This window comes from Neoarius graeffei, chromosome 20 (genome assembly GCF_027579695.1).
Source record: "Neoarius graeffei isolate fNeoGra1 chromosome 20, fNeoGra1.pri, whole genome shotgun sequence".
Classification (NCBI taxonomy): domain Eukaryota; kingdom Metazoa; phylum Chordata; class Actinopteri; order Siluriformes; family Ariidae; genus Neoarius; species Neoarius graeffei.
Genome location: NC_083588.1, coordinates 66,307,821 through 66,333,609, shown reverse-complemented (window position 1 = coordinate 66,333,609; position 25,789 = coordinate 66,307,821). Strand labels below are relative to the sequence as shown.

General features: G+C 43.6%; 1 protein-coding gene across 4 annotated transcripts in view; it reads left to right on the top strand.

Moving 5' to 3' along the window:
• hsd3b7 (hydroxy-delta-5-steroid dehydrogenase, 3 beta- and steroid delta-isomerase) overlaps positions 1-25,789 on the top strand; it is an 84,929-nt gene that overhangs the window by 16,989 nt on the left and 42,151 nt on the right. For 2 of the 4 annotated variants that reach the window (XM_060902300.1, XM_060902297.1), the window contains exon 3: positions 11,721-11,970. In XM_060902300.1, the coding sequence (XP_060758283.1) occupies positions 11,796-11,970 (175 nt within the window). In that variant the 5' untranslated portion in view covers positions 11,721-11,795. Of the gene's footprint in view, positions 1-5,454; positions 5,542-11,314; positions 11,410-11,720; positions 11,971-25,789 lie in introns of those variants that run through there. The other 2 variants (XM_060902298.1, XM_060902299.1) reach the window with 2 other exon arrangements.

The following is a 25,789-nucleotide window of genomic DNA, read 5'->3' as shown; positions in this document are numbered from 1 at the left end:
TCAAATGTCGAGAGTGAGACATTTTGAAATTTCATGCCAAATATTGGCTCATTTGAAATTTCATGACAGCAACACATCTCAAAAAAGTTGGGACAGGGGCAATAAGAGGCTGGAAAAGTTAAAGGTACAAAAAAGGAACAGCTGGAGAACCAAATTGCAACTCATTAGGTCAATTGGCAATAGGTCATTAACATGACTGGGTATAAAAAGAGCATCTTGGAGTGACAGCGGCTCTCAGAAGTAAAGATGGGAAGAGGATCACCAATCCCCCTAATTCTGCGCCGACAAATAGTGGAGCAATATCAGAAAGGAGTTCGACAGTGTAAAATTGCAAAGAGTTTGAACATATCATCATCTACAGTGCATAATATCATCAAAAGATTCAGAGAATCTGGAAGAATCTCTGTGCGTAAGGGTCAAGGCCGGAAAACCATACTGGGTGCCCGTGATCTTCGGGCCCTTAGACGGCACTGCATCACATACAGGCATGCTTCTGTATTGGAAATCACAAAATGGGCTCAGGAATATTTCCAGAGAACATTATCTGTGAACACAATTCACCGTGCCATCCGCCGTTGCCAGCTAAAACTCTATAGTTCAAAGAAGAAGCCGTATCTAAACATGATCCAGAAGCGCAGACGTCTTCTCTGGGCCAAGGCTCATTTAAAATGGACTGTGGCAAAGTGGAAAACTGTTCTGTGGTCAGACGAATCAAAATGTGAAGTTCTTTATGGAAATCAGGGACGCCGTGTCATTCGGACTAAAGAGGAGAAGGACGACCCGAGTTGTTATCGGCGCTCAGTTCAGAAGCCTGCATCTCTGATGGTATGGGGTTGCATTAGTGCATGTGGCATGGGCAGCTTACACATCTGGAAAGACACCATCCATGCTGAAAGGTATATCCAGGTTCTAGAGCAACATATGCTCCCATCCAGACGACGTCTCTTTCAGGGAAGACCTTGCATTTTCCAACATGACAATGCCAAACCACATACTGCATCAATTACAGCATCATGGCTGTGTAGAAGAAGGGTCCGGGTACTGAACTGGCCAGCCTGCAGTCCAGATCTTTCACCCATAGAAAACATTTGGCGCATCATAAAACGGAAGATACGACAAAAAAGACCTAAGACAGTTGAGCAACTAGAATCCTACATTAGACAAGAATGGGTTAACACTCCTATCCCTAAACTTGAGCAACTTGTCTCCTCAGTCCCCAGACGTTTACAGACTGTTGTAAAGAGAAAAGGGGATGTCTCACAGTGGGAAACATGGCCTTGTCCCAACTTTTTTGAGATGTGTTGTTGTCATGAAATTTAAAATCACCTAATTTTTCTCTTTAAATGATACATTTTCTCAGTTTAAACATTTGATATGTCATCTATGTTCTATTCTGAATAAAATATGGAATTTTGAAACTTCCACATCATTGCATTCCGTTTTTATTTACAATTTGTACTTTGTCCCAACTTTTTTGGAATCGGGGTTGTAAAGTAAAAATTGGTCCTAAGTTTCCAACTTCCCAATGCTGGTCCATTTCTGATGCGATGCCGGAGGCTGAAGCCACACAGTGACTGATCGATGGTGGTGAAGTTGCTAAGGGGCGAGGGTGTGGGAGGGGGTGATTCCCTCCTGCTGGGGGTCTGGAGGGGTCCCCCATAAAGAATTTTTAAAATGGCATTGAAAGATGTAATTTCCAGGCATTTCAGCTTATTTTTCTGACCTGTATATTGGTATTAAAACGTGCCAGTGGACAGTAGATCGCTGTTGAGTTTTAAAAAAACATTGAAAGGTAAAATAATTAAGGATTACAATGTAAAATGTTGGACATGTGAAATGATTAAGAAGAATAATTTAGAGTAATGTTTATGGTTTTTTTCCCCTTGTATTACTGATATTCTGGGTTATTTTATGGATTGTACAGGATAGGCAAAAATAAGCCTTGGCTTCAGCCTATTCCTTTTTCGGTTACAGAGTTTGTTAAATTTTTTTGTGTGAAAATGTTTAGTGCAAGCATGTATAATAATTCTTTGTCAACTGAGTGCACAAAATTTAAGTTTTGTACTGTAGATTGTAACTGAAATAAACCATTCATTCATTCATTCATTCATTCATTCATTCATTCATAACACACAGGTTTAGTCTCTCAGCATCGAGCAGTGTTTATTTTGATGGGCAACGACCTTGACACTTAATAAATCACACATTAGTCTTAGATTATTACAGACATTAGACTGTTACAGGCTGACACTCGAGTACCTCAGATACAGATGAAGCTTTTAGAGACGTTAAAACCCTGGGATATTTTCAGCCGGGATCTCATTACACACCAGGAGTATAAAGAGAAATTTAAGCTTAAGGCCCAGATCTGGTAAATAAGTGATTAAAATAATCTCACTGTGCAGAAAGCTTTGCCTGGCTGATCTTTCACAGGCCGTACACCACGGGCGATTGCTCTAAGACAACGAGGGAGGCTCAGCCTCCTCTAAAAATGAAGAACATCGTGTAGGATGAATTGCGCTAGGCTTATGTTATAGCCGACCTTATAACACTGCTATTTCAGATCCAGAATCATAGAAATATATGTGCTCAACCCAACTACAGTGCGAAATCATTCCGTTATAACTTTCCTAAGTTCACCTAATGTGTGCGTGAGTTTTTCCCCCTCGTGACAGCGCAATGCAGCCCAGCCTCAGTGCACTTCAGTGGCATTTGGGAGCTCTGCGCTTTCAATATCAAAATGCAAGACGGTTATTGGACAAATACTGTGAAAACGCCCGCCCACGGACTCCCAGCCTCACAGTGGGAGGGACATGGCAAAGCTTTCCGCGAGGAGACTGGTGATTGGTGAAAGTGGCCGGATATTTTCTTTGATTGACAGCTCGTTTCAAATATAGACAGGCAGCGGTGAATCTCAGTTCAGTCCCATGCGGATTCACAAGTGCTGTGGTGTATTGTAAGAGATCAGCTTACATTTCGATTTCATTCATTACATACGGTTTCTACCAGCTTTTTTAGTTTGTATATGTTTTCATTGTAAATAAAGTGTAAATATAGTGTTGTCAAGTTTGCTATCTTAGTTCCAGAAATTTTGTTTATTTGAGTGACTGAACTTGAACTTGAGGGGGCTAGTCAGCTAGCAAGAAAGCTGCGCACGGATGCCAAGCATTGCTGATTTAATTTTGGCGAAGCCATTTGCCAGTCTTCCTTTCGAGGAAAAAATTAAAATTAAAGAGCAGGGTAGACCAACGCCTCAAATTGACTTGGTGAAAAAGGTAGGGAATAATACTCGTTCCTTTCAGCTCTCCTGGTACGAGAAAGTGAATTGGCTAACAGCAAGTGACCCACATCAACAACAGTAAATAGGCTACTTTAGTAATATGTCATGGATGGACCAAAAATATAGAATCTATTTAAAATGTTTATGCTGAGTATATTATATTGGAATATATAGTTTCCTGGATATGAATTAAACACCGCTACAATTTGGAAAACATTTTTAAACAAAAACACAGCCGAGAACATTTCACACTACAGACCTGGATTAAAAGTGAAGGGTTATCAAAATTGTCAATAAAACATTTCTCAGTTAAAATAAGTAAAATATAGGGAAAGTGTCATTGAATGAAATGTGTGGCCCCCAGCTCTATGTTTGGCTCCCCAAGGTCAGTGCTTGTGCCTATTCCAGAACACTCTGCTGTTACTGCTGAGGTTCCTGAATAAGAGCTGCTTTCAATAATGATCAATTTTTAAACAACATCCCACAATTTTAAAATATAAAATGTTAAAATATACCCCTCCCCCCAACACCACCATCATGTATATTGGACAGTAGGCTAATGGGCCAAAAGAACCTGTTATTTCACAGTTTGTGACCCTGCCAACAATCAGCCAGATCAGAGGCAAGAGTATGGGCAAAATTGATGTGTTTTTTCTTTTTTCTTTTAAAATCTGGAAATATCGTAACTGACCAGCCTCCCCTGTTTGAAAGACTACCAGCTGCCACTGCCGTACACACAGAAATGTAAAAGAGCTCTCTTTACTGAACTTTGTCTCACAAAACACTGTCTCTTGTTTGGTGTCCTTGTACTTGGTCCATCACAATCTGACAGGATTACACAAATACTGACTGATTGTGTGTGTGAGATATAAATTGTATACAGTGGAGATCAATAATTATAAAGATTAACTTATATATGGACATGCATGCAATGACAGCAGCTGTCACACATCTGTAAGATTGTAAACTTGAGGCTCTGTCAAAGCAATCAGAAAATCTCTCGGCCTGTGAAATGCCAAAAAGCAGTTTAGGAAGTGGGCAAGTCGTCAGACTGCTGGGAATAAAAAGACCAGATTTCATTCATCACCAGCAGAGGAGCCCAATCAGCTAAGCCCACACACACCAGAAGACCTCCAGGCCCTGTGAATGTGTATATACACTCGCCATCCACTTTATTAGGTACACCCATGGGGTCCACCTGCAGCTGTTCTCTGCAGTTCTGTAATCAGCCGATCCCTCGACAGCAGCACGATGCATCAAATCCCACAGATACAAATCAGGAGCTTCAGTTAATGTTCACAATGTTCAAACATCAGAACGGGAAACACTGTGATCTCACAGTGTGACTTTCTCTCACTGTGGTCTGGGTGTTGGTTTGATCCAGATGGACTGGTTCGAGTATTTCAGAAGCTGCTGATCTCCTGGGGTTTTCACACACAACAGTCTCTAGAGTTTACACAGAATGGTGCAGAAAACAAAAAACACTGAGTGACTGAGCGACAGTTCTGTGGGTGGAAACAAACGCCGTGTTGATAAGAGAGGGTCAGAGGGAAATGGACAGATTGGCTTGAGATTTTCTTTTTTGCCAGGAAGGATATAGTAACTCATATAATCACTCTTTACAACCGTGGTGAGCAGAAAAGCATCTCAGCATGCAACAACAGAAGAACACATTGGGTTCCACTCCTGCAGCCAAGAACAGGGATCTTAGAACCAACAACAAGTTCCTATTAAAGTGTCCAGGGGGTGGATACACACACATGTACTTGTTTAATCGGTCCACAAACACTTATTGTTGAATCTTTAATAAATCCTGACAGATCGCTGACAGTTAGATTTTTGTGATGTGGGTTTTTTCAGGTGTTGGAAGTTCAGTTGGTCTGGATCTCACTTTGCTGAACGAGGTTCCTGAACAGTGGTGCAGTGACACAGAGATACAGGAATCTGTTTATTGTCACTGGAGTGGCTGCTGGACAAGTCCCTGTGAATGAGGGGTTGCTATAGAAACCACCAGACTGAGCTCAACAATTAAGTCAAGTTTATTTGTATGGCGCTTTTAACAATAAACATTGTCGCAAAGCAGCTTTACAGAATTTGAATGACTTTAAACATGAGCTAATTTTATCCCTAATCTATCCCCAATGATGAAGCCTGTGGCGACGGTGGCAAGGAAAAACTCCTTCAGACGACATGAGGAAGAAACCTCGAGAGGAACCAGACTCAAAAGGGAACCCATCCTCATTTGGGTGATAACAGACAATGTGATTATAACATTTTTAACAGTTTTAACATGAAGTCAGTTTCGTTGATGTTATAAACTCTTCATTGATGGAAACTTGAGTGCAAAACTGTTCATGACAACTGCAGTCCTAAAGTTAGCAAGTCAACTGTAGTCCTCAGCCATAAAAGCATTACTGTAAGAGTCCAGAGCGTCCTCCAGGTGTGACTTTCAACTGTCCTCATGGGGCCGTCCTCCACAGGAGCGATGTGATGAGACTCCAACCAGACACAGGGCACCAGGATGGATCAGGCAGGTCCGAGGGGCAGAAGAGGTTCAGCATCTCGATCTCAGGATTGACATATAACTCAAAGGGGCAGATGGGGGGAAGAGAGAGAGAAAACACAGGTTGTTAGGTATGCCCAATGTCACCTGAATAAGTAGGAACAGTATACATATTGCACTGAGTACAAGCAGGGACTCCGGCAAAACTAACTATGACAGCATAACTAAAAGGGGAGAGCCAGAAGGTAACACAGGCATGAGGGGCCCCGGGACATAAAGCAGCAGCCACTACACCGTCAACAAACTCGAGTGAGCGAGCGAGATTATGATTGAATCTGTGATGTTCAGCTGCACTACAGTCAGAGCTGCTGTTAGAGAGAATTAATCAACTCCTTCTGATCAATCAAAGTCCAGAACTGACTGAGGTATAAATATACACACCCTCAGGTAGGACAGGCTGAGTTTCTTCCCTGCATTTCCTGATCAATCAATCAACAACTTTATTAAAGTGTCAAACTTATAGCTGGCCACAAGTCACCTACTAACCGGGGACACCAGCTATAAATAAATAAATCTGAAATATATATTTCTATTTGTGATCTTAAACCATAAATCTTAAATGTAGACTATAAAACTTAGAAAGAAAATCCTAACTGTTATTCTCGGAAGAAAAAAAAGAAAGCTGCTTGTTAGGGTTCTTAACCTCTTGCCCTCAGCCTCAGCCGGAGCGATTACCCATCTCGAGACCAATGGCGTAGATTTATATAGGGATGGTAGGGACATATCACAATCAGTATTTGGGGAATACAAAATAGTCCCTACCAATATTTACCATTTTATTTTAATATAGCGAAAATCTACATTTATTAATGTAAATTTTCAATATACTACGCAGTGGTAGCATTAATTTAAACGTTTTGTTTATGAGAGGTTCCGAGATGTATTCGGAGCTATGACGACCCATGCCGCTATTTCATTGGCTGCAACAGAGCGATGGTCATCAGTGTTGCCAGTCAGGCAGCCTCACGCGAAAGCAGAGGTCCATGTGCTGTGGTGCTGAAAGCGGCAACGCATCTGGCTCGTAATGGCCCGAAACTGTATAAATTTGTCATTCTGAATTTGCAGAATTGTTTGAGAAGGCAGTGCAGATGGTGAATACTTTAGGGATTGAGGCTATTGAAATTCCTCACCAAAGAAAACCCCCTAGGAGATATACTGGTCAGGCTAGTCATCATCAGCCAAAGACAGCAGAGGAGTTCTACAGGATTGAGTTTTTCAAGGTCTTGGACTGTTTGGATATGCAGTTCAAAGACAGATTCAACCAACCTGATCTGGAGAAATTCAAACAGGTTGAGGATGTGCTCCTCACCGGTAGGCTTAATGACACTATTGGAGAGTATCCAGAGATTGACAGGGAGAGTCTGAGGATTCAGCTTCCCATGTTTCTCAACAAGCATGCACTGAAATCAAGTGGAGAAGCTGCAGATATCCTGAGAAGGATGCCCAGTGAAGTACGTGGCCTATTTGATGAGGTGGAGAAACTTGTTAGGCTGTTGTTAGTTATCCCTGTGGCATCAGCGGAAGCTGAAAGAAGCTTCAGTGCTTTGAAAAGGCTAAAAACCTGGCTGAGGTCGACAATGACCCAGCAGCGCCTTAACAACGTCAGCGTATGCCATGTGCATCAAACAGCACTTGACCTCATTGATTTGAAAGAAACTGGGCAGCAGTTTGTGTCTGCTAATAACAGACGGAGGCATGTGTTTGGTGTATTTAAATAACATTACAGACATATTCATACCCCTGTAAAAATCTGCAGATTACACTGCATTTAGATGGGTGTAAAAGTTCTAAGCATTTATATTTACATATTTAGTTTTGCCAGTTGATAAACACAGATGCACATAAGCATGCAACAAACACTGCAATAATACAGAGATTTTTATTTATTTATTTATTTTTATATAGTGCAAGATATTATTTATTTGTTCTTTTCTGGATATTTTTCTCTTAAATGCACAATATCCCAATAATGTAGAGATTGCATCATTTACCTCAAGTGCAAGAAGTTATTTCTTTGTTCTTATCTGGATTTGTGTTTGCTGTATAATACAGAAGATCCCAATAATAGTTGTTTATTTTGATCTTACCTGGAATGTTTTTCTCTTAACTGCATAAGAGGACAAAATGCAAAATGTATGCTGAATTTGGAAAAGGAATAAGTAAAGTGTTCTTGAACTGTTCCGCTGAGTATGAATGTGGTTGTGTACACGTGATGTATGATCAAGTTATGGGTGGATGGGGGGGGAGAGTAAGTTGTAATGTCCCTACCAAAGCTTAGACCAAACCTACGCCCTTGCTCGAGACCAGTCCCCTCACGTCACCCAGAGCTCTGGGGGTGAGTCGCAGAAAAAAGACAGGAACCCCATGAGTTCACAATCTTTTATTCGCAAGTCCCCAATGAGACAAGAGAATACAGGGGATTTTATATGTGTGTTATCTGTGTGGATGAAGTGACATCACTGTTTGATATCTGTCTATGTGTGTGTGTGTCTGTGTGGATATGCAGCTGTGGGTGTGTGTGGGTGTGTCTGACATCATTGCAGTCCTTGGCGCTGTTCAGACACATTTCTGATCAATAATACACATTTCATATCAAAATAAGCAGAATGTTCTGGTGATATGATATGATATGATAGCACAGGGCTGTCCCTGACGCACAGCCTGTTCTCATGATACGATCGCAATGTTCAGACAGAATGGAATTTTTAAACAATGTCTAGCTGAGACAGAAGGTCATTTTAAACAAAACAGAGGGTCACAGACTAAATCCTTTACAATTATTAAGAATAAATTCTTACAATTATTTATCCTTACAAAGAAATAAATCCTTACAATCCCCTCTTTGATACTAGAGATTACAACTAGTATCACACCCCAATATTCTGATCATATATGTGATTACATCGAGAATTAGGATTAGATGTATGCTTGAGTTAATCCTCGCTCTTCTTGACGTGTATTGGTGCTCAGAGGGTGGGCATGCCGTATCAGCCCTCGTCCCACCTCACCGGAGCTTAGAGAAACTCGAAACCTCTTAATTTGTCCCAAATACACGCTACTTCCTTCAGAGTAATTTGTTCTAAAACAGTGAAGGAAAATGGAATTATAGGGCATATCGGCCTATAGTGAGAACAGAGTCCTGTAAGAATACAGAGCTTCAGAGCATAGAGACGTGTAATAATAGTAGAAAACGGCATCAGATGACAGACATAACAACTTTCATTTGTGTGCGCTCGTGCAGTCCAGTTAGCGAATTGCCAGAAGATGTTGTCTCGAGGTCCAGCTTGAGTGGGTAACCCTGCTCCGAGCAGCAGCAGAGTGGTCACAAAAGCTCGAGTGGGTAACCCTGCTCCGAGCAGCAGTAGAGTGGTCACAAAAGCTCGAGTGGGTAACCCTGCTCCGAGCAGCAGCAGAGTGGTCACAAAAGCTCGAGTGGGTAACCCTGCTCCGAGCAGCAGTAGAGTGGTCACAAAAGCTCGAGTGGGTAACCCTGCTCCGAGCAGCAGCAGAGTGGTCACAAAAGCTCGAGTGGGTAACCCTGCTCCGAGCAGCAGCAGAGTGGTCACAAAAGCTCGAGTGGGTAACCCTGCTCCGAGCAGCAGCAGAGTGGTCACAAAAGCTCGAGTGGGTAACCCTGCTCCGAGCAGCAGTAGAGTGGTCACAAAAGCTCGAGTGGGTAACCCTGCTCCGAGCAGCAGCAGAGTGGTCACAAAAGCTCGAGTGGGTAACCCTGCTCCGAGCAGCAGCAGAGTGGTCACAAAAGCTCGAGTGGGTAACCCTGCTCCGAGCAGCAGCAGAGTGGTCACAAAAGCTCGAGTGGGTAACCCTGCTCCGAGCAGCAGCAGAGTGGTCACAAAAGCTCGAGTGGGTAACCCTGCTCCGAGCAGCAGCAGAGTGGTCACAAAAGCTCGAGTGGGTAACCCTGCTCCGAGCAGCAGCAGAGTGGTCACAAAAGCTCGAGTGGGTAACCCTGCTCCGAGCAGCAGTAGAGTGGTCACAAAAGCTCGAGTGGGTAACCCTGCTCCGAGCAGCAGCAGAGTGGTCACAAAAGCTCGAGTGGGTAACCCTGCTCCGAGCAGCAGCAGAGTGGTCACAAAAGCTCGAGTGGGTAACCCTGCTCCGAGCAGCAGTAGAGTGGTCACAAAAGCTCGAGTGGGTAACCCTGCTCCGAGCAGCAGCAGAGTGGTCACAAAAGCTCGAGTGGGTAACCCTGCTCCGAGCAGCAGTAGAGTGGTCACAAAAGCTCGAGTGGGTAACCCTGCTCCGAGCAGCAGCAGAGTGGTCACAAAAGCTCGAGTGGGTAACCCTGCTCCGAGCAGCAGCAGAGTGGTCACAAAAGCTCGAGTGGGTAACCCTGCTCCGAGCAGCAGCAGAGTGGTCACAAAAGCTCGAGTGGGTAACCCTGCTCCGAGCAGCAGTAGAGTGGTCACAAAAGCTCGAGTGGGTAACCCTGCTCCGAGCAGCAGCAGAGTGGTCACAAAAGCTCGAGTGGGTAACCCTGCTCCGAGCAGCAGTAGAGTGGTCACAAAAGCTCGAGTGGGTAACCCTGCTCCGAGCAGCAGCAGAGTGGTCACAAAAGCTCGAGTGGGTAACCCTGCTCTGAGCAGCAGTAGAGTGGTCACGAAGCTCGTGATGAGGACTTCATGGTTGTAGTGAGGATGATTGGTCCCAGACAGGGCGTGAGATCTCTTCCCCTCTTTGTTCACAACGTCTTGCAGGGAGTAATCTGGGCTGCACACAGGTCACGTCAAATCTGTGTAGAGCTCAGAGAGAGACAGAACAGAGACTGGATAGGGACACACAGTGCCGATCCTAGAGTGATTTAGTCCCCGGGCGAAATTCGCGCCCACGCCGCCCCCCGCGTTGGGCTCTGTATTAGCCAACAGAATGTTAACAGCTTTACATGGTCGTTTAAACATTTCTCGTCGTGTGTTGTACGTCGCGGACGCGGCCCGTTATAAATTTGCTGTTACCAGAATGGCAATGATCAAGTCGTAATGTATTACTTAAGACTCTGTGTAATGTCATAGTAGTGTAGTACTATGGTAGTAAAGTCTTTTTGATGACTAGTACAACGTTCCGCTGGCGGGATTGTGCATATTATGGGGCTACGACAAGTTAGGCGCGCACACACACACACACACACACTGATGACGTCACCTGCGCAACTTTGGTATTGGGCTTCCCCATCCAAAATGTTCACCCCCCCCCCCCCCCCCCCCCCGTCTTGTTTTTTTCCCCGGGGGTTTTTCTGGGGACCTTTTTTTTTGGGACCGTTTTTTTTTTTTTTCGCGCCCGCGCTCGTGCCCCCCCCCCCCCCCCCCCCCCCCCCCCCGCGATGCCGCCCCGGGCGGCTGCCCGGTCGGACCGCCCCCAGGACCGCCCCTGGGGACACAGAGAAAACGTTAATAGCAAACTTGTCATTGTAACACAGCTTTGTTATGAAGCCTTCTTCAATCGCGTGGCATGGAAATCAATTTTTTTTTGGATGTAAAATAGTTTTGTCCAACTTCCGGTTTGTTCGAACCTCAAACCTCCTGGACGAGATTCGACTTTTATTCAAAAAGTATAAAATCTCGCTTTGCGGTGCGCGCGCGGTGTGTGTGTGTGCTCGGTGTGTGTGTGGGTGTGTGTGTTCAGTGTGTGTGTGTGTGTGCTCGGTGTGTGTGTGGGTGTGTGTGTTCAGTGTGTGTGTGTGTGCGTGCTCGGTGTGTGTGCGCTCGGTGCGCGGTGTGTGTGTGTGTGTGTCTCCTCCCCCTCTTCAGCGGTGTGTGCGTGCGCGGTGTGTGTGTGCGTGTGTGTGTGTGTGGCTCCTCCCCCTCTTCAGCGCTGTGTGTCTGTGTTCTGTCACTAATCCGATCTTTGTGCTTCCCGAAGCTTAACGGCACGAGCTCAAAGGAACAGCGAAGCCTCCTCGCGCTCTGAGAGAACCTCCTCACCTCCAGCGGCTCCATGCAAGAAGACGACATGAGCAGTGAGAAGCTCGGGCTGGTTTACCTTCTGACAGGAGGCTGTGGATTCCTGGGGCAGCACCTGCTGAAAGTTCTGCTGGAGAAAGAGGAGAAGGTGAAGGAGATCCGGCTCTTCGATAAGCACATCGACTCCAGCCTGGAGGACAGGAGCACAGGTGAGACAGGGACGGGACGGGCTGGACAAGGAGGATCTGGGGGTTTAGTACTACTCTGAGGGAAACCTGGGTATGCTATCTCCTCAGCTTTTAATGTGGTTAATGATCTTTCACCTGGAAACCTGGATGAAGCATAAAAACTTTAAACTGTGTCCAGGAGCATGAGGAACAACCTCCAACCCTTGGGTTGTTTAAATAACTTAAAAACTATTTAAGTTGCAATGATTATGTTTTTCTACAAGCAGCATGTCCATGTCTGCTCCAGAGGAACACTTGAATTTTGCTTGTAGCTTCTACAAATCATGTTCATGTTCAGTTCCACTGAAAATGACGAAACATACAAACTATTACCACTTACCCTCACACAGCGTCACAGACACGGGGGTCATCCAACCATACTGCATGATATATTATACACACACACACACACACACACACACTAATATATGAATACTGAAACAATTACTTTTTTTTCTCCACAAGGTAGGAGAGAAAAAAACAACACAGGTCAGGAAAAGTTCCACAGAATATGGAACAGTGTTCCTGAACAACTCCAACTTTATTAATGACATTAAATTCCGTTTGTTTACTGTAACGTCAAACAGTCCATAAACAAGGGCACATCAGGAACAAAGTGTGGATGGAATTTATTCTAAAGAAAGATAAAGAAAAGGAGAATTAAATTCCTTTGTGTACTGAAGGCAACAGCAAATGAGTGAGAACCTGCAACCGAAAACCAGCTACAGAATAAACCTCTCAGGCCAAGTGTGTGTGTGTGTGTGTGTGTCAGATCTTGTTTCAGCCACAGAGAGGCTCGTAATGATGTCGCTTGTCAGATCCAGGAATGGAGCTGTTAGCTATGAAACATCTCCTGTAGGTTTTTGTGACCCCTTATAAATGTCTGAGAACATGGAGAGGATCCCTACAGAGATACACCTGTGTGTGTGTGTGTGTGTGTGTGTGTGTGTGTGTGTGTGTGTGTGTGTGTGTGTGTGCGCGTGTGTTCACCTCAGTAACTGTAAAGAAACTGGAGAACATGTCTATTGCTTCACTCCCTGCTTTATCTTTCTCCTCTGGTCTCTGATGCAGCGCCACTTTCCGTGCATGCAGTTGATTATCACATGGAGCCAATTTCTCATTTCAGATGCTTCCAGAATCTGGATCGGGGGAAGGGTAATATTCCAAGAAAAAAAACCCTCAGAATTTCCAATATTAAAATTGTGAATTTGCATTATGATTATAAAGGCACAAAAAAAGGAAACAACTCAGAAATGTTCTCACACTTTCTGGCTGCAGTGCATTCTGGGAAATGTAGTTGAAAACCTCTTCGCACTTTATTCTTTTATGTTGCATGATCGAAGAGAAAAGATGGCGTTTCCTGTAACTGTCAGCTCAGCCTCAGTGTCTGGTGTGATGATGCTAATCCAACCATGCAAAGAGAAGCGATGCGCTTCATTGAGTTTTATTTCTTGTAAATTTTGACTTTTAAATGTGTGAATTTCTGAGCTTTTCTCGTAAAGGTACGACTTTAAGCTCAGAGAGCATCCGAGGCTTTTCTTGTAAAGTTGTGAGTTGAATCTCGGAAATTCTGAGTGTTTTCCTCAGAACATTACCCCTTTCCCCTGCTCAGTCTGTTTTTTCCCCGCCTACGTTGGCCCTAATCCAGCATCATAAAATACAGTTAAAAATCACGGAGTGTTCTTTTAACTACTCAACTTCTTTGTTGCTCAGTCCGTGGCAGATCCCCGTGTTTTGAGGAACACACAGTGGGGGAATTGTGGCCTCCTGTAGCTTTCTGTTCTGAGTTACAGATCAATGGAAGGTCACATAGCAGATAGCAGATGATTTAGGAGCTGCATTTCCTGACCTGCCGCGATCCACCGCCCTGTCAGTCAGCCTTCTCTCATTCTGTGAATAAAAAGTCACATGAAGTTAATATTTTTATTTTGTCTGAGAGAGAAATAACTTCTTGTTATTGTTTAACAGAAGTTGCTTCGTTGTAACGCCGTGTAATGACTAACCCCGCGGTATGGAGGCTGTGCTGAAGAAAGAGCTGCACTTGCTTTGACTTCAACACACGTTTCAAAATGGTGCTACCTTGTAGGAAACAAGATGGTGATTAGAGTAATATCAGGTTGGAGTTTGTGATTTACACACAGCTCAGGAACTAAAACACTTGTGATGGAAAAAAATGACTTGTGTGCCCTGAAAACACTCTTTGGAAAATACCTCTAGAAAAAAATGCTGATGAAACTTTTTCAGTTTTTGTAGGAGATTGTGGCAAGGTAGTGAGGTAGTGAGTTAATGAGATAATGTGGCAGTGAGTTAATGAGGAAGGTAATAAGGTACTGAGGTAGGTAATGATGTAATGAGAATGTGGTCATGAGGTAGTATGGTAATGATGTAATGAGGTAGGTAATGAGGTATTGTGTCAAGAAGCACAGGCCGCTTGAACTTGTGTATCAAGTGTGTGTTAATTTTTGCCCCGTGTTAGGTCGTTGCCCGCGGTCCCCTACACTACACACACACACACACACACACACACACACACACACACACACACACACACACACACACACCTTTCAGGGTTAAAGATCTGTGTTAAGATGATGGTACAAGGAGCTCCACAGGTAAGGAACCAGCACCCTTTCTCATGAAGGTAGCCAACAGAAAGCTGGAGTGGAGAATAAACTGCTGAACTTTATAGACCTCAGCTAACAGGATCAGAAGTGCACTCTTTCTCGTGAGAGTTCACTTTAACGCTACACTTCAGACCTCAGGTGTGTGTTCGACGTGTCGGTGCTGGAAACACACCTGCAGCAGGTGATTAAAGGATTTTGGTGGTTTTCATCTAAACGTGGCGTTTTAGTCACTCCAGAGGTAGCTGAGGAAGTCACAGAGACGTCTCGGGCTGTACCTGAACAGAGCCGCCAAAACAACCAGAGACTTCACCCACCCCGCTCCTGGGCTGTTTACTCTTCTGCCCTGTAGCAAACACCACCGCAGCACGAGGTGCCAGTTCCCTTTAACGATAAACACACACACGCACCTCATCTCATTGAAATCTGATTCAATGCTTACATTATTCATTACCACACTGTGCAGTAACTCCGGTCCTGGAATAACAGGTAAAATATTCATTTATGAGGTCTCAGTTTGTCTGTTTATGTCCGTTATAGCCTTCACTGCACGTTGGAGCTCAGAGAGACACCGTTTCGTTCTGCTGTGCACCACTTGTTTGGTCTGAATGAGAGTAAAGTTCACTTTGACTTGGTTTGAAACCCCTGGCAGAGCCTCAGCAGCTCTTCTCCACCCGAGCTGTACTTCAGGAAGGTGCTTTTATAACTCACTGCACACATTCCACTTTATTTCACCAATTTATCCAGATTCAAGTCATTGCATCAGACATCTGGCATGTAATAAATAACAGTTTTGCCAAAAAAGGATGTGCATTTTCATATTTCAAATTTTTTCCCTTTATATGAAAAATAATCCTTTTAACCCTGATGAGCTACAGTTTACAGCACAATTATTGGACGTGAATCAATGATTATTTTTAATACAAATTCATAGTTCTTTTTTAACTCACTGATGATCAATCTAAAAATATAAAGTTCATTACTTTATAGTTAAAACACAGATGATTACTCGAGCATCAACGCTAAACCATCGTAGCGTCAGAGTCAGCTTCAAACATTTGTGTTCTTATGAATCAAAAATCTCACTGAGTTCGCTGTCAAATACAATAAAAATAGCCTCAGTGAGTCTGGAGCTCATACGGGCCACTGTCGCTGTGCGTGAGTTTGAAATCTGATCAATCCTGTAGAAGGAGTAACGATTTTTGTGAAATTGCACGTGACCCCATGTAGCTGCATCCATGGCAGGTGGCACCACCTGGTGAACAACTCATGTTGGAATCTGCCTTTAGAGTCTTCTGGGTGAGTTTCAGTGAAAACTTCCCAGCAGTTTATGAAGAGTAGCGTTTGGTATGACAAGTCACCCAAAAATTTCAGATGCCCATAAAATCGTAAATATGACAGGTGGCACCACCATCTTGACAATTCTTATGCTCACCCACCTGGGAAACATTCCATATGAATTTGATCAAAATCCGATCACTCCTGTAGGAGTAGTGATTTTTGTAAATTGTGGACGGATGACGACGGACGATGCGTGATCGCATAAGCTCATCCAGCCTGACCCGCAAATGCGCTAACCAGCCTGAAAAACTTCTGGCTGAAACACACACTGAGAATCAACTCTGTTGAATCAGAGGAATTGCAATCAACTCCATCGTTTTAGAAGAACTGAAATCAGAGTTGAAAAACTACTCTGTGGAATTAACTCAACAACTGAAGAATCAGGTTTCCGAGATGGAAAAACTATTCCACTGACTCTTAGAACTGATTCAGAAGAAAACGACTCCATCAATTCAGAAGAATTGGAATCAGAGTTGAATCTATTGTGTGGAATTCACCATTAGAACAGACGCCATGATTTAAGAAGGATTCTGAATCGGAGTCGGAAAACTTGATTGTGGAGTCAAATTTTCCTGATTCAGAAAAATTGGAACCAGAGTAGAAAATTTGTTGGAAGGAATCAATATTTCAGTACGACCCAATCAATTCTGAAGAATCAGAATAATAAAAAAAAGTTAAAAAAAATTGTGTGGGATTCACTCTGAATCGATTCGCTTCTGATTCAGAAAGAGGAAATTATCTTTTCAGAAAAGACTTAGAGTTTTTGAAGGGTTTTTTTGTCTGAAAATATTCTCATTGATAAAAGAAATAGAAACCACAAAAAAAGAAAATTCCAAAACTAATCCATCACCTCGGAAGAATCAGACTCGGAGTCAAACAACTATCATGCGAAATAGACAATTAGACTTGCTTAGAAGCGACTGAATCAGAAAAATTAGATTCAGAGTTTTTTTTTTTTTAAACTGACACAGCCATCGTGGGGTGTATCAGTGACGACAGAGAGGAGGAGTATAGGAGCCTGGTGAAGGACTTTGCTACGGTATGTGGTGCAACAGGAACCATCTGCAGCTCAACACCTTGAAGACCAAGGAGCTGGTCATTGACTTTGGGAGGTCCAGACCAAGGTCACGACCAGTTCTGATTGAGGGAGTCGAGGTGGAGGCTGTGGATTCCTACAAGTACCTCGGGCTGTGGCTGGACAACAAGCTGGACTGGACTTGCAACACCAATCACTTATACAGGAAGGGACAGAGCAGGCTATACTTCCTGAGGAGGCTGCGGTCCTTTAACATCTGCAGGAAACTCCTGTGGATGTTCTATCAGTCTGTGGTCGCCAGTGTCCTGTTTTACACCGTGGTGTGCTGGGGGGGCAGCACATCCAAGAAGGACACATCCAGGCTGGACAAACTGATCAGGCGGGCCGGCTCTGTGGTCGGCATGAAGCTGGACTCTCTGGTGACGGTGGCAGAGAAGAGGTCTATGGACAAAATACTGAACATCATGGACGATGCCAGTCACCCTCTGCACACCATCATCAGCAACCAGAGGAGCCTGTTCAGTGACAGAATGCTCCTTCCCAAGTGCAGGACGAACAGACTCAAAAACTCCTTTGTCCCTCACGCCATCAGACTGTACAACTCCTCTCTGGGGGGGGGAGGAGGGGGAACAGGAGGACAGAGGACGGGAAGGAGCAGTAGCCTAGCCTGACAATAAGCAATACCGGACAATGTGCAATATAAAGTGCAATATCTCTCCTGCTGCCCCCCCCCCCCTTCCCCATATCTTATTATTTTTATATTTGTATATGTAAATACTTAATTTATTTTAATTTATCTAGAAGTTTTCCTCTATTTCTTTTCTCTGTTTATCTGTAATGATGCTGCTGGAATCGTAATTTCCCTGAGGGAGCCCTCCCAAAGGGATCAATAAAGTTTTATCTAATCTAATCTAATCTAATCTAATCTAATCTAATCTAATCTAATCTAATCTAATCTAATCTAATCTAATCTAATCTAATCTCTAAGATGATTAACCAGAGCACTAACACTAAACCACCTGAGGGATTCTGTTCCATATTTAACCTCCTGTTAGTCCCATAAATTCATTCTACAAGCTTTAATTGTTATAGTTATTGAGCTGAAGGTTGAGTGAAAGGTGATAAGTTCCAGTTCCATACCGGCTCAAATGGAGTTTTATTCAGACATGGATTAAAAATTAATCAAATTCATTTTCAAAGTCAAAAAGCTTCACAAAAAACATTGGGTCATTTCCTCCTGTTACAAATCTCTCTAACTTTATATGAACATCTGAAACTGGAAAAGCTAAAATACAGTTCAGTGTCATTTAGAGGGAAATTAACCAATTAACCCTTCGGTGACTGACCCCTTGAAAATGGTTCCTCCAGGAACGATGACGTTTCAGTTGTCAAGACAACGGAAAAACTAAAATACAAAAACAGAAAGATACGTCACAATGCTCTTGTGCACAAAACAAAATGCTCTTGTATTTGTATTTGTATTTTAGCTTTTCCGTTGTCTTGACAACTGAAACGTCATGGTTCCTGGAGGAACCATTTTCAAGGGGTCAGTCACCAAAGGGTTTTAAGGTCGAGTCCCATCCAAATTACTGCATTAATTCATTGTTCTATTTTATAATTCACTCAAAGTTTCCCAACCAAATCAGTCGCACCGTGAACCAGACAAGTTCATTTCATTCACGTTTTAGATAATTCTCCAAATTATGTTGCTAATTAAATTGTTTATTATGAATTAATCAAAAAGCTCTTTGAGTTCATTATCAACAAAGCAACCTCAAAACTGATCCTGAGAAACTGACTCTGAGAATCGACTCCACCGAGTCAGAAGAATCAGAATCAGAGTCAAAACTATGTGGAACCGACTCTTATTGTGACACTTCGAACTGACTCATCAATTCAGAAACAGAATCCATTAGAATCGACTTCACTGATTCAGAAAAAAATCAGAACCGGGGTAGAAAAATCTGCTGTGAGGAATCGACTCTCCAACACGACTCCTTCCGTTTGGAAGAATCAGAGTCAAACCCACTGTGTGGAATTCACTGTCCGAATAGATTCTATTGACTGCGAGAGAATCTGATTCAGAGTCGAAAAACTACACTGCAGAGTCGACTCTTACGAACAGACTTTGCTGATTCAGAAAAATGTGAATGAGAGTAAAAACCGATCTGCTGTGAGGAATCGACACTTTAGTATGAATCAATCGGTGTGAAAGAATCAGAATCAAATATCTAATTCATCTCATCTCATTATCTGTAGCCGCTTTATCCTGTTCTACAGGGTCGCAGGCGAGCTGGATCCTATCCCAGCTGACTACGGGTGAAAGGCGGGGTTCACCCTGGACAAGTCGCCAGGTCATCACAGGGCTGACACATAGACACAGACAACCATTCACACTCACATTCACACCTACGCTCAATTTAGAGTCACCAGTTAACCTAACCTGCATGTCTTTGGACTGTGGGGGAAACCGGAGCACCCGGAGGAAACCCACGCGGACACGGGGAGAACATGCAAACTCCGCACAGAAAGGCCCTCGCCGGCCACGGGGCTCGAACCCGGACCTTCTTGCTGTGAGGCGACAGCGCTAACCACTACACCACCATGCCATATATATATATATATATTAGAAGATTCAGAATCAAATTTGACTCCAAAGCAGAGTGAATCTACTCGAACAGGAGAGGATTTGAACGATTCCTTTTTTTTCCAGAAAGGAATCAAAGTGAGATAATGAAGCTTTTTTTTCTTTTGAAAATATTCTCATTGATGAAAGAAATAGAAATGACAAAAAAATTAAATGGGGAAAGTTGTAAAGATGCATACCATTTCAGTAGATTAGACACTCCCCGGCCACTTTAATAGGAACTTGTTGTTGATTGTAAGATCCCTGTTCTTGGCTGCACGAGTGGAACCCAATGTGTTCTTCTGCTGTTGCATGCTGAGATGCTTTTCTGTTCACCACGTTTGGAAAGAGTGATTATATGAGTTACTATATCCTTTCTGAACCGTGGTAAAAAGAGCAACTGGAGTTGCTTGAAGATTCTTGAAGATGTTTCACCTCTCATCTGAAAGGCTTCTTCAGTTCTGTCTGACTAATAGGGAGTATCAGGTATTTATCCTCTCATGGATGAAAAGCAATCATCCTGTTGGTGTGGGTCACTGGGGGCTGGGTGTGAACGGCCTCGAGAGTCGTTAGGGTGATCAATGGATTGTTGGAGATCTCTGTCTCTGAGGCTACGTTTACATTAGACCGTATCTGTCTCGTTTTCTTCGCGGATGCACTGTCCGTTTACATTAAACCACCTGGAAAAGCTGGGAAACGGGAATCCGCCAGCGTCCACGTATTCAATCTAGATCGTATCTGGTCCGGTGCTGTGTAAACATTGAGATACGCGAATACGCTGTGCTGAGCTCTAGCTGGCGTCCTCATTGGACAACGTCACTGTGACATCCACCTTCCTGATTCGCTGGCGTTGGTCATGTGACGCGACTGCTGAAAAACGGCGCGGACTTCCGCCTTGTATCACCTTTCATTAAAGAGTATAAAAGTATGAAAATACTGCAAATACTGATGCAAATACTGCCCATTGTGTAGTTATGATTGTCTTTAGGCTTGCCATCCTTCCACTTGCAAGTAGTAAGTGATATGCACTGGGATCACACACACAGTGGCTCAGTCCCGAATCGTGGCTTGTTCACTTCACTCGCGCGCTGTGTGAGCTGCGCAGGGCCGGAGTGCGCACCCTCCAGAGGGCACTCGCTGTTCAGGGCGGAGTGATTTGGAGCGCAGGATGCCTGCGGAGCCGAGCGTATCCGTGTATTGGTGTTGCTGTGTGCACGGCTAACGGTTTTAGTGTAAACGTGAATCGTTTTAAGAACGTTAATCTGATGATCCGCTGATTCGACGTAATGTAAACGTAGCCTGAGTCACACTTTGTGACTCACAGGAGGAAAAAGCCTTTCGGATGAGAGGTGAAATGTCTTCAAGAATCTTTAACCCTTTGGTGACTGACCCCTTGAAAATGGTTCCTCCAGGAACGATGACGTTTCAGTTGTCAAGACAACGGAAAAACTAAAATACAAAAACAGAAAGATACGTCACAATGCTCTTGTGCACAAAACAAAATGCTCTTGTATTTGTATTTTAGTTTTTCCGTTGTCTTGACAACTGAAACGTCATGGTTCCTGGAGGAACCATTTTCAAGGGGTCAGTCACCAAAGGGTTTTAAGCAAGTCCAGTTGCTCTTTTTACCACCCACAGTTTACTATGACCTGGATGACTGAGAATCTTTACAGACAAGTATCCTTCCTGGAAAAAAATCTTGAGCCAATCTGTCCATTCCCCTCTGACCCTCTCTTATCAACAAGGCGTTTGTTTCCACCCACAGAACTGTCGCTCACTCACTCAGTGTTTTTTGTTTTCTGCACCATTCTGTGTAAACTCTAGAGACTGTTGTGTGTGAAAACCCCAGGAGATCAGCAGCTTCTGAAATACTCAAACCAGTCCATCTGGATCAAACCAACACCCATACCACAGTGAGAGAAAGTCACACTGTGAGATCACAGTGTTTCCCGTTCTGATGTTTGAACATTGTGAACATTAACTGAAGCTCCTGATTTGTATCTGTGGGATTTGATGCATCGTGCTGCTGTCGAGGGATCGGCTGGTTACAGAACTGCAGAAAACAGCAGGTGTACCTTATGGGTGTTCCTAATAAAGTGGCCGGTGAGTGTATAAAGTGAAAAACATTATTTGGATTTTAAAAAAAATAAAAAGTCTAAAATAAGCTCATGGCTGCTCGTTAATCCACGGCGTCTCATTCTGATTCTGTATTTGAGTCAAATTTTGTAAAATGGAAATCCTCCAGCTGAACGACGTGCTGTTTTCAGATTTATGGAACTTCATAATTTGCCAAACTGAAATGTAGCAAGACGTTCATTGTAACACAGACAGACGCTCGTCAAGCTTCATCATGTGTTCTCAGGAACCTTTTAGAAGTGCAGTCAGATAAAACCAAACAGTGAGAGGAAAAATGACGGACTTTGTCCATTTTCTCACAGGAAAGTGAAGGAGGTTTCAGACGGACAGTGGAATAGAATATACACTCGTTAACTTCTCACACACACAGAAAACACAACGTGTCTCTAATCTGTGTTTGGTCTCCGCAGCAGAGAGCCGAGAACGAGCCGAGAACTTTAATCCTGACGTAAAGAGAAGATGTAGTGAGGATTTTACAAATCCATCACTTCAGAATGGAGACGACGTGATGAAATAAAACTCTGTTACATCGTTAACGTAACAGGAAATGTGTGTGAGTGAGGTCAGCTTAACTCAAATTTGTATGATGTAAAAACAGATCAAGGCCATCCTCCACCACACACACACACACACACACACACCTCGCACTACTTTCCTTCCCTTTGATTTCCTGTTTCCATCATCACACAATGCATCACTGTTCCGCTGCAAATGAGGAACTTATTACAGCACCTTGTGTGTGAATGCAAATGAGAATCGAATTCCTCTTTTGGCTCAAAGTTTACAAAACAAATTGTGAGGGGAAAAAACTCTCAAAAAATGTTTTAAAATATTTGCATTTGTATAAAATCTCCAGGCCACACCCTAGGGGATAACACACTCATCAGAACAGTGGGGTTAACAGCAAACCCAATCCCAAACACAGCTCATTTCTGTTCTTCTCTCTTCCAGTAAACATTCTTCCAGGGTTTAGAGTTCTTCTGTCAGAAACGGGTCCAAGTAGAACCTTAATGATCCAAAGAACCGCTCAAGAAGCTGGAAGTTAAACTTGTAAAACCAGGTTCGAGGTATGAAGAAGAAAATGAGTAACAACAAGCGTGGTGCTTATCTCATCTCATTATCTGTAGCCGCTTTATCCTGTTCTACAGGGTCGCAGGCGAGCTGGAGCCTATCCCAGCTGACTACGGGTGAAAGGCGGGGTTCACCCTGGACAAGTCGCCAGGTCATCACAGGGCTGACACATAGACACAGACAACCATTCACACTCACATTCACACCTACGCTCAATTTAGAGTCACCAGTTAACCTAACCTGCATGTCTTTGGACTGTGGGGGAAACCGGAGCACCCGGAGGAAACCCACGCGGACACGGGGAGAACATGCAAACTCCGCACAGAAAGGCCCTCGCCGGCCACGGGGCTCGAACCCAGGACCTTCTTGCTGTGAGGCGACAGCGCTAACCACTACACCACCGTGCTGCCCGTTGCACTTATACCACACTTAATACATACACACCAGCATAGTTCGAATTACGGGGGGTACTGGGGGGTACTATACCCCCCAATGAAGACCCAGTACCCCCCAAAGAGACAAAAATATAAGTTTTGGGGGGGTCCGATATTTTTTCTGATATTGTGAAAAGGAATATATAATTCAAACCAACTCCCATTCAGCATTCTTATTGTAGGAACATTTTAATGTAAATCGATTTCAGACAGACACCCCTATTGTGGACCGTACCATTTTTAGTCACCGCAGCGCTAGAACAGGGGGTTTCAAAGTGTAGGAGAGTCAGCCCTCCCCCCGCAGAGAGCAAATAAACAACAGCGCCCCCCCCCCAATGTTTGTTGTTGCTATACTTAATGAAAAATGGTTGTTGTACACATTTTTATTTTTTTCTTTTACACATTTTAAACATCTGTGCTTTTTGAAAACATCTTTTTTTTTTTTTACACATTTTAAACATCTGTGCTTTTTTTAAACATCTTGTTTTACACATTTTAAACATCTCATAGCATCGTTAGCTAGCACCTCTTGGCAGACAGCACACTGTGGCAGTGGAGCATCTTCAGATCCAGTCCATGAAAATCCAAACTTTAAATAATCGTGGTCATACTTCCTTCTTTGTTTGCTTGGCCCAGACTCTGTCTCCTCACTCACTGTAGCTTTAGGTACTAAAAACAATCCATTTTGTCTCTGGCAAAGGCTAGCTGAAGTTCGCTAAATGTCCGCAATAGTAACTTCACACACATCACATTATCTCTAGCCGCTTTATCCTTCTACAGGGTCGCAGGCAAGCTGGAGCCTATCCCAGCTGACTACGGGCGAAAGGCGGGGTACACCCTGGACAAGTCGCCAGGTCATCACAGGGCTGACACATAGACACAGACAACCATTCACACTCACATTCACACCTACGGTCAATTTAGAGTCACCAGTCAACCTAACCTGCATGTCTTTGGACTGTGGGGGAAACCGGAGCACCCGGAGGAAACCCACGCGGACACGGGGAGAACATGCAAACTCCACACAGAAAGGCCCTCGCCGGCCCTGGGGCTCGAACCCAGGACCTTCTTGCTGTGAGGCGACAGCGCTAACCACTACACCACCGTGCCGCCCGCAATAGTAACTTATTTTGGTTTATTTTTCCTCACGTTGCGCGCCCCCCCCCCCCCCCCAAAGAACTCTGGCGCCCCCTAGAGGAGACGCGCCCCACACTTTGAAAAGCCCTGCGCTAGAAGCAATAGTTTCTAGTCCACACCGTATTCAGTTGATTCATCAGATACAGTCCATGGGTTTGCAGCAATTTATACAGTCTTTGGTTTGCAGCAGAAGACGTGCATTGGTAATGTTAGTTGCTAACCAACTTTTAGCCTGTTGAAAGTGTTATTTTACAACTTTCATTTATTAAAGTGATTTGTTCTTTCAGCTCATGTCACATCTTTATACGTTGAATTACTTACCCACTGAGGCCAGAAGGCTACAGTGGATGGACGTTAACATTAGTTACCAACGTTAGTTAGCAAGATAAGCTAAGTCTCTATTTAAATCAAGCTTATTACAGTGTGGTATAGAAACGATTCTCATTTCAAAGGAGAAGAACTCCATATGTTTCCATTCTCATTTTATCATGAATAAATTGTGCCCTTCTGAAATTCATTTGGCACATAGGCCCATCCTGTGTGTGTGATTAGGCACAAGAAGTTCTGGTGTAGGCCTCGCTAAGCCTATGCAAAATTACAATCAGAACCTCTGGGGACTGGGGGCAACATAAAAAGAGCCAGGTAGTAGGCTAGCCTAGGCAAAATAGCCTAGTACATGGATGTTTTCTGTTGTTTTTACTTACATTCCTTTTGTATTATTTTTAAGATAGTCATAGTTTCATCTGAGTACCCTGTTTGAGTTTATTCACAGAGACAGTAGGCCAAACATGAGGAAAAGAAAAGGGCCAGACATCAGGCATTTTTTTGGTGCTAAAAGAGTAAGTAGTAAATATTAGCACTAAGATCTACAGACAATTACAGTACAAGTGTAGGTGCAGTTAGGTTTTATACACTGTTCATGTGAATAAAGAAAATGGGTTCCCAGCAGACAGGAGAGGCACAGCAGGACGAAAGAGAGCAAGACATTCAGCAGGACTGTTCTGCATGTGTGTATATACTGTATGTGACTCATTTGTAGTGTTGATACCCAGTTTGTTCTGACAAAGAAGGTTATCAGGTTGTACTGCTGTTTTTCTTCTGTGGTAGTACTGTATGGTTTGTCATGCTTCTTAATGACATTAAAAATTATTGTTCAGAGTTATTGTGTTGAGTTACTGACACCGACTTCCATAGATGAGACGGGACAGGACCGGGGGGCGATTGATATGATAGTGGACCATGATGGTACCCCCCAATTATGGTGGGGTAATTCGGACTCTGCACACCAGGTTCTCTGAGGGTTCTTCAAGGATTCTCTAGGGGGTTCTTTGGGATAATTAAGAGCGCTTAGCTTCCTAAATAATGTTTCATTTTCAGAAACGGTTCCCAAAGAATACTG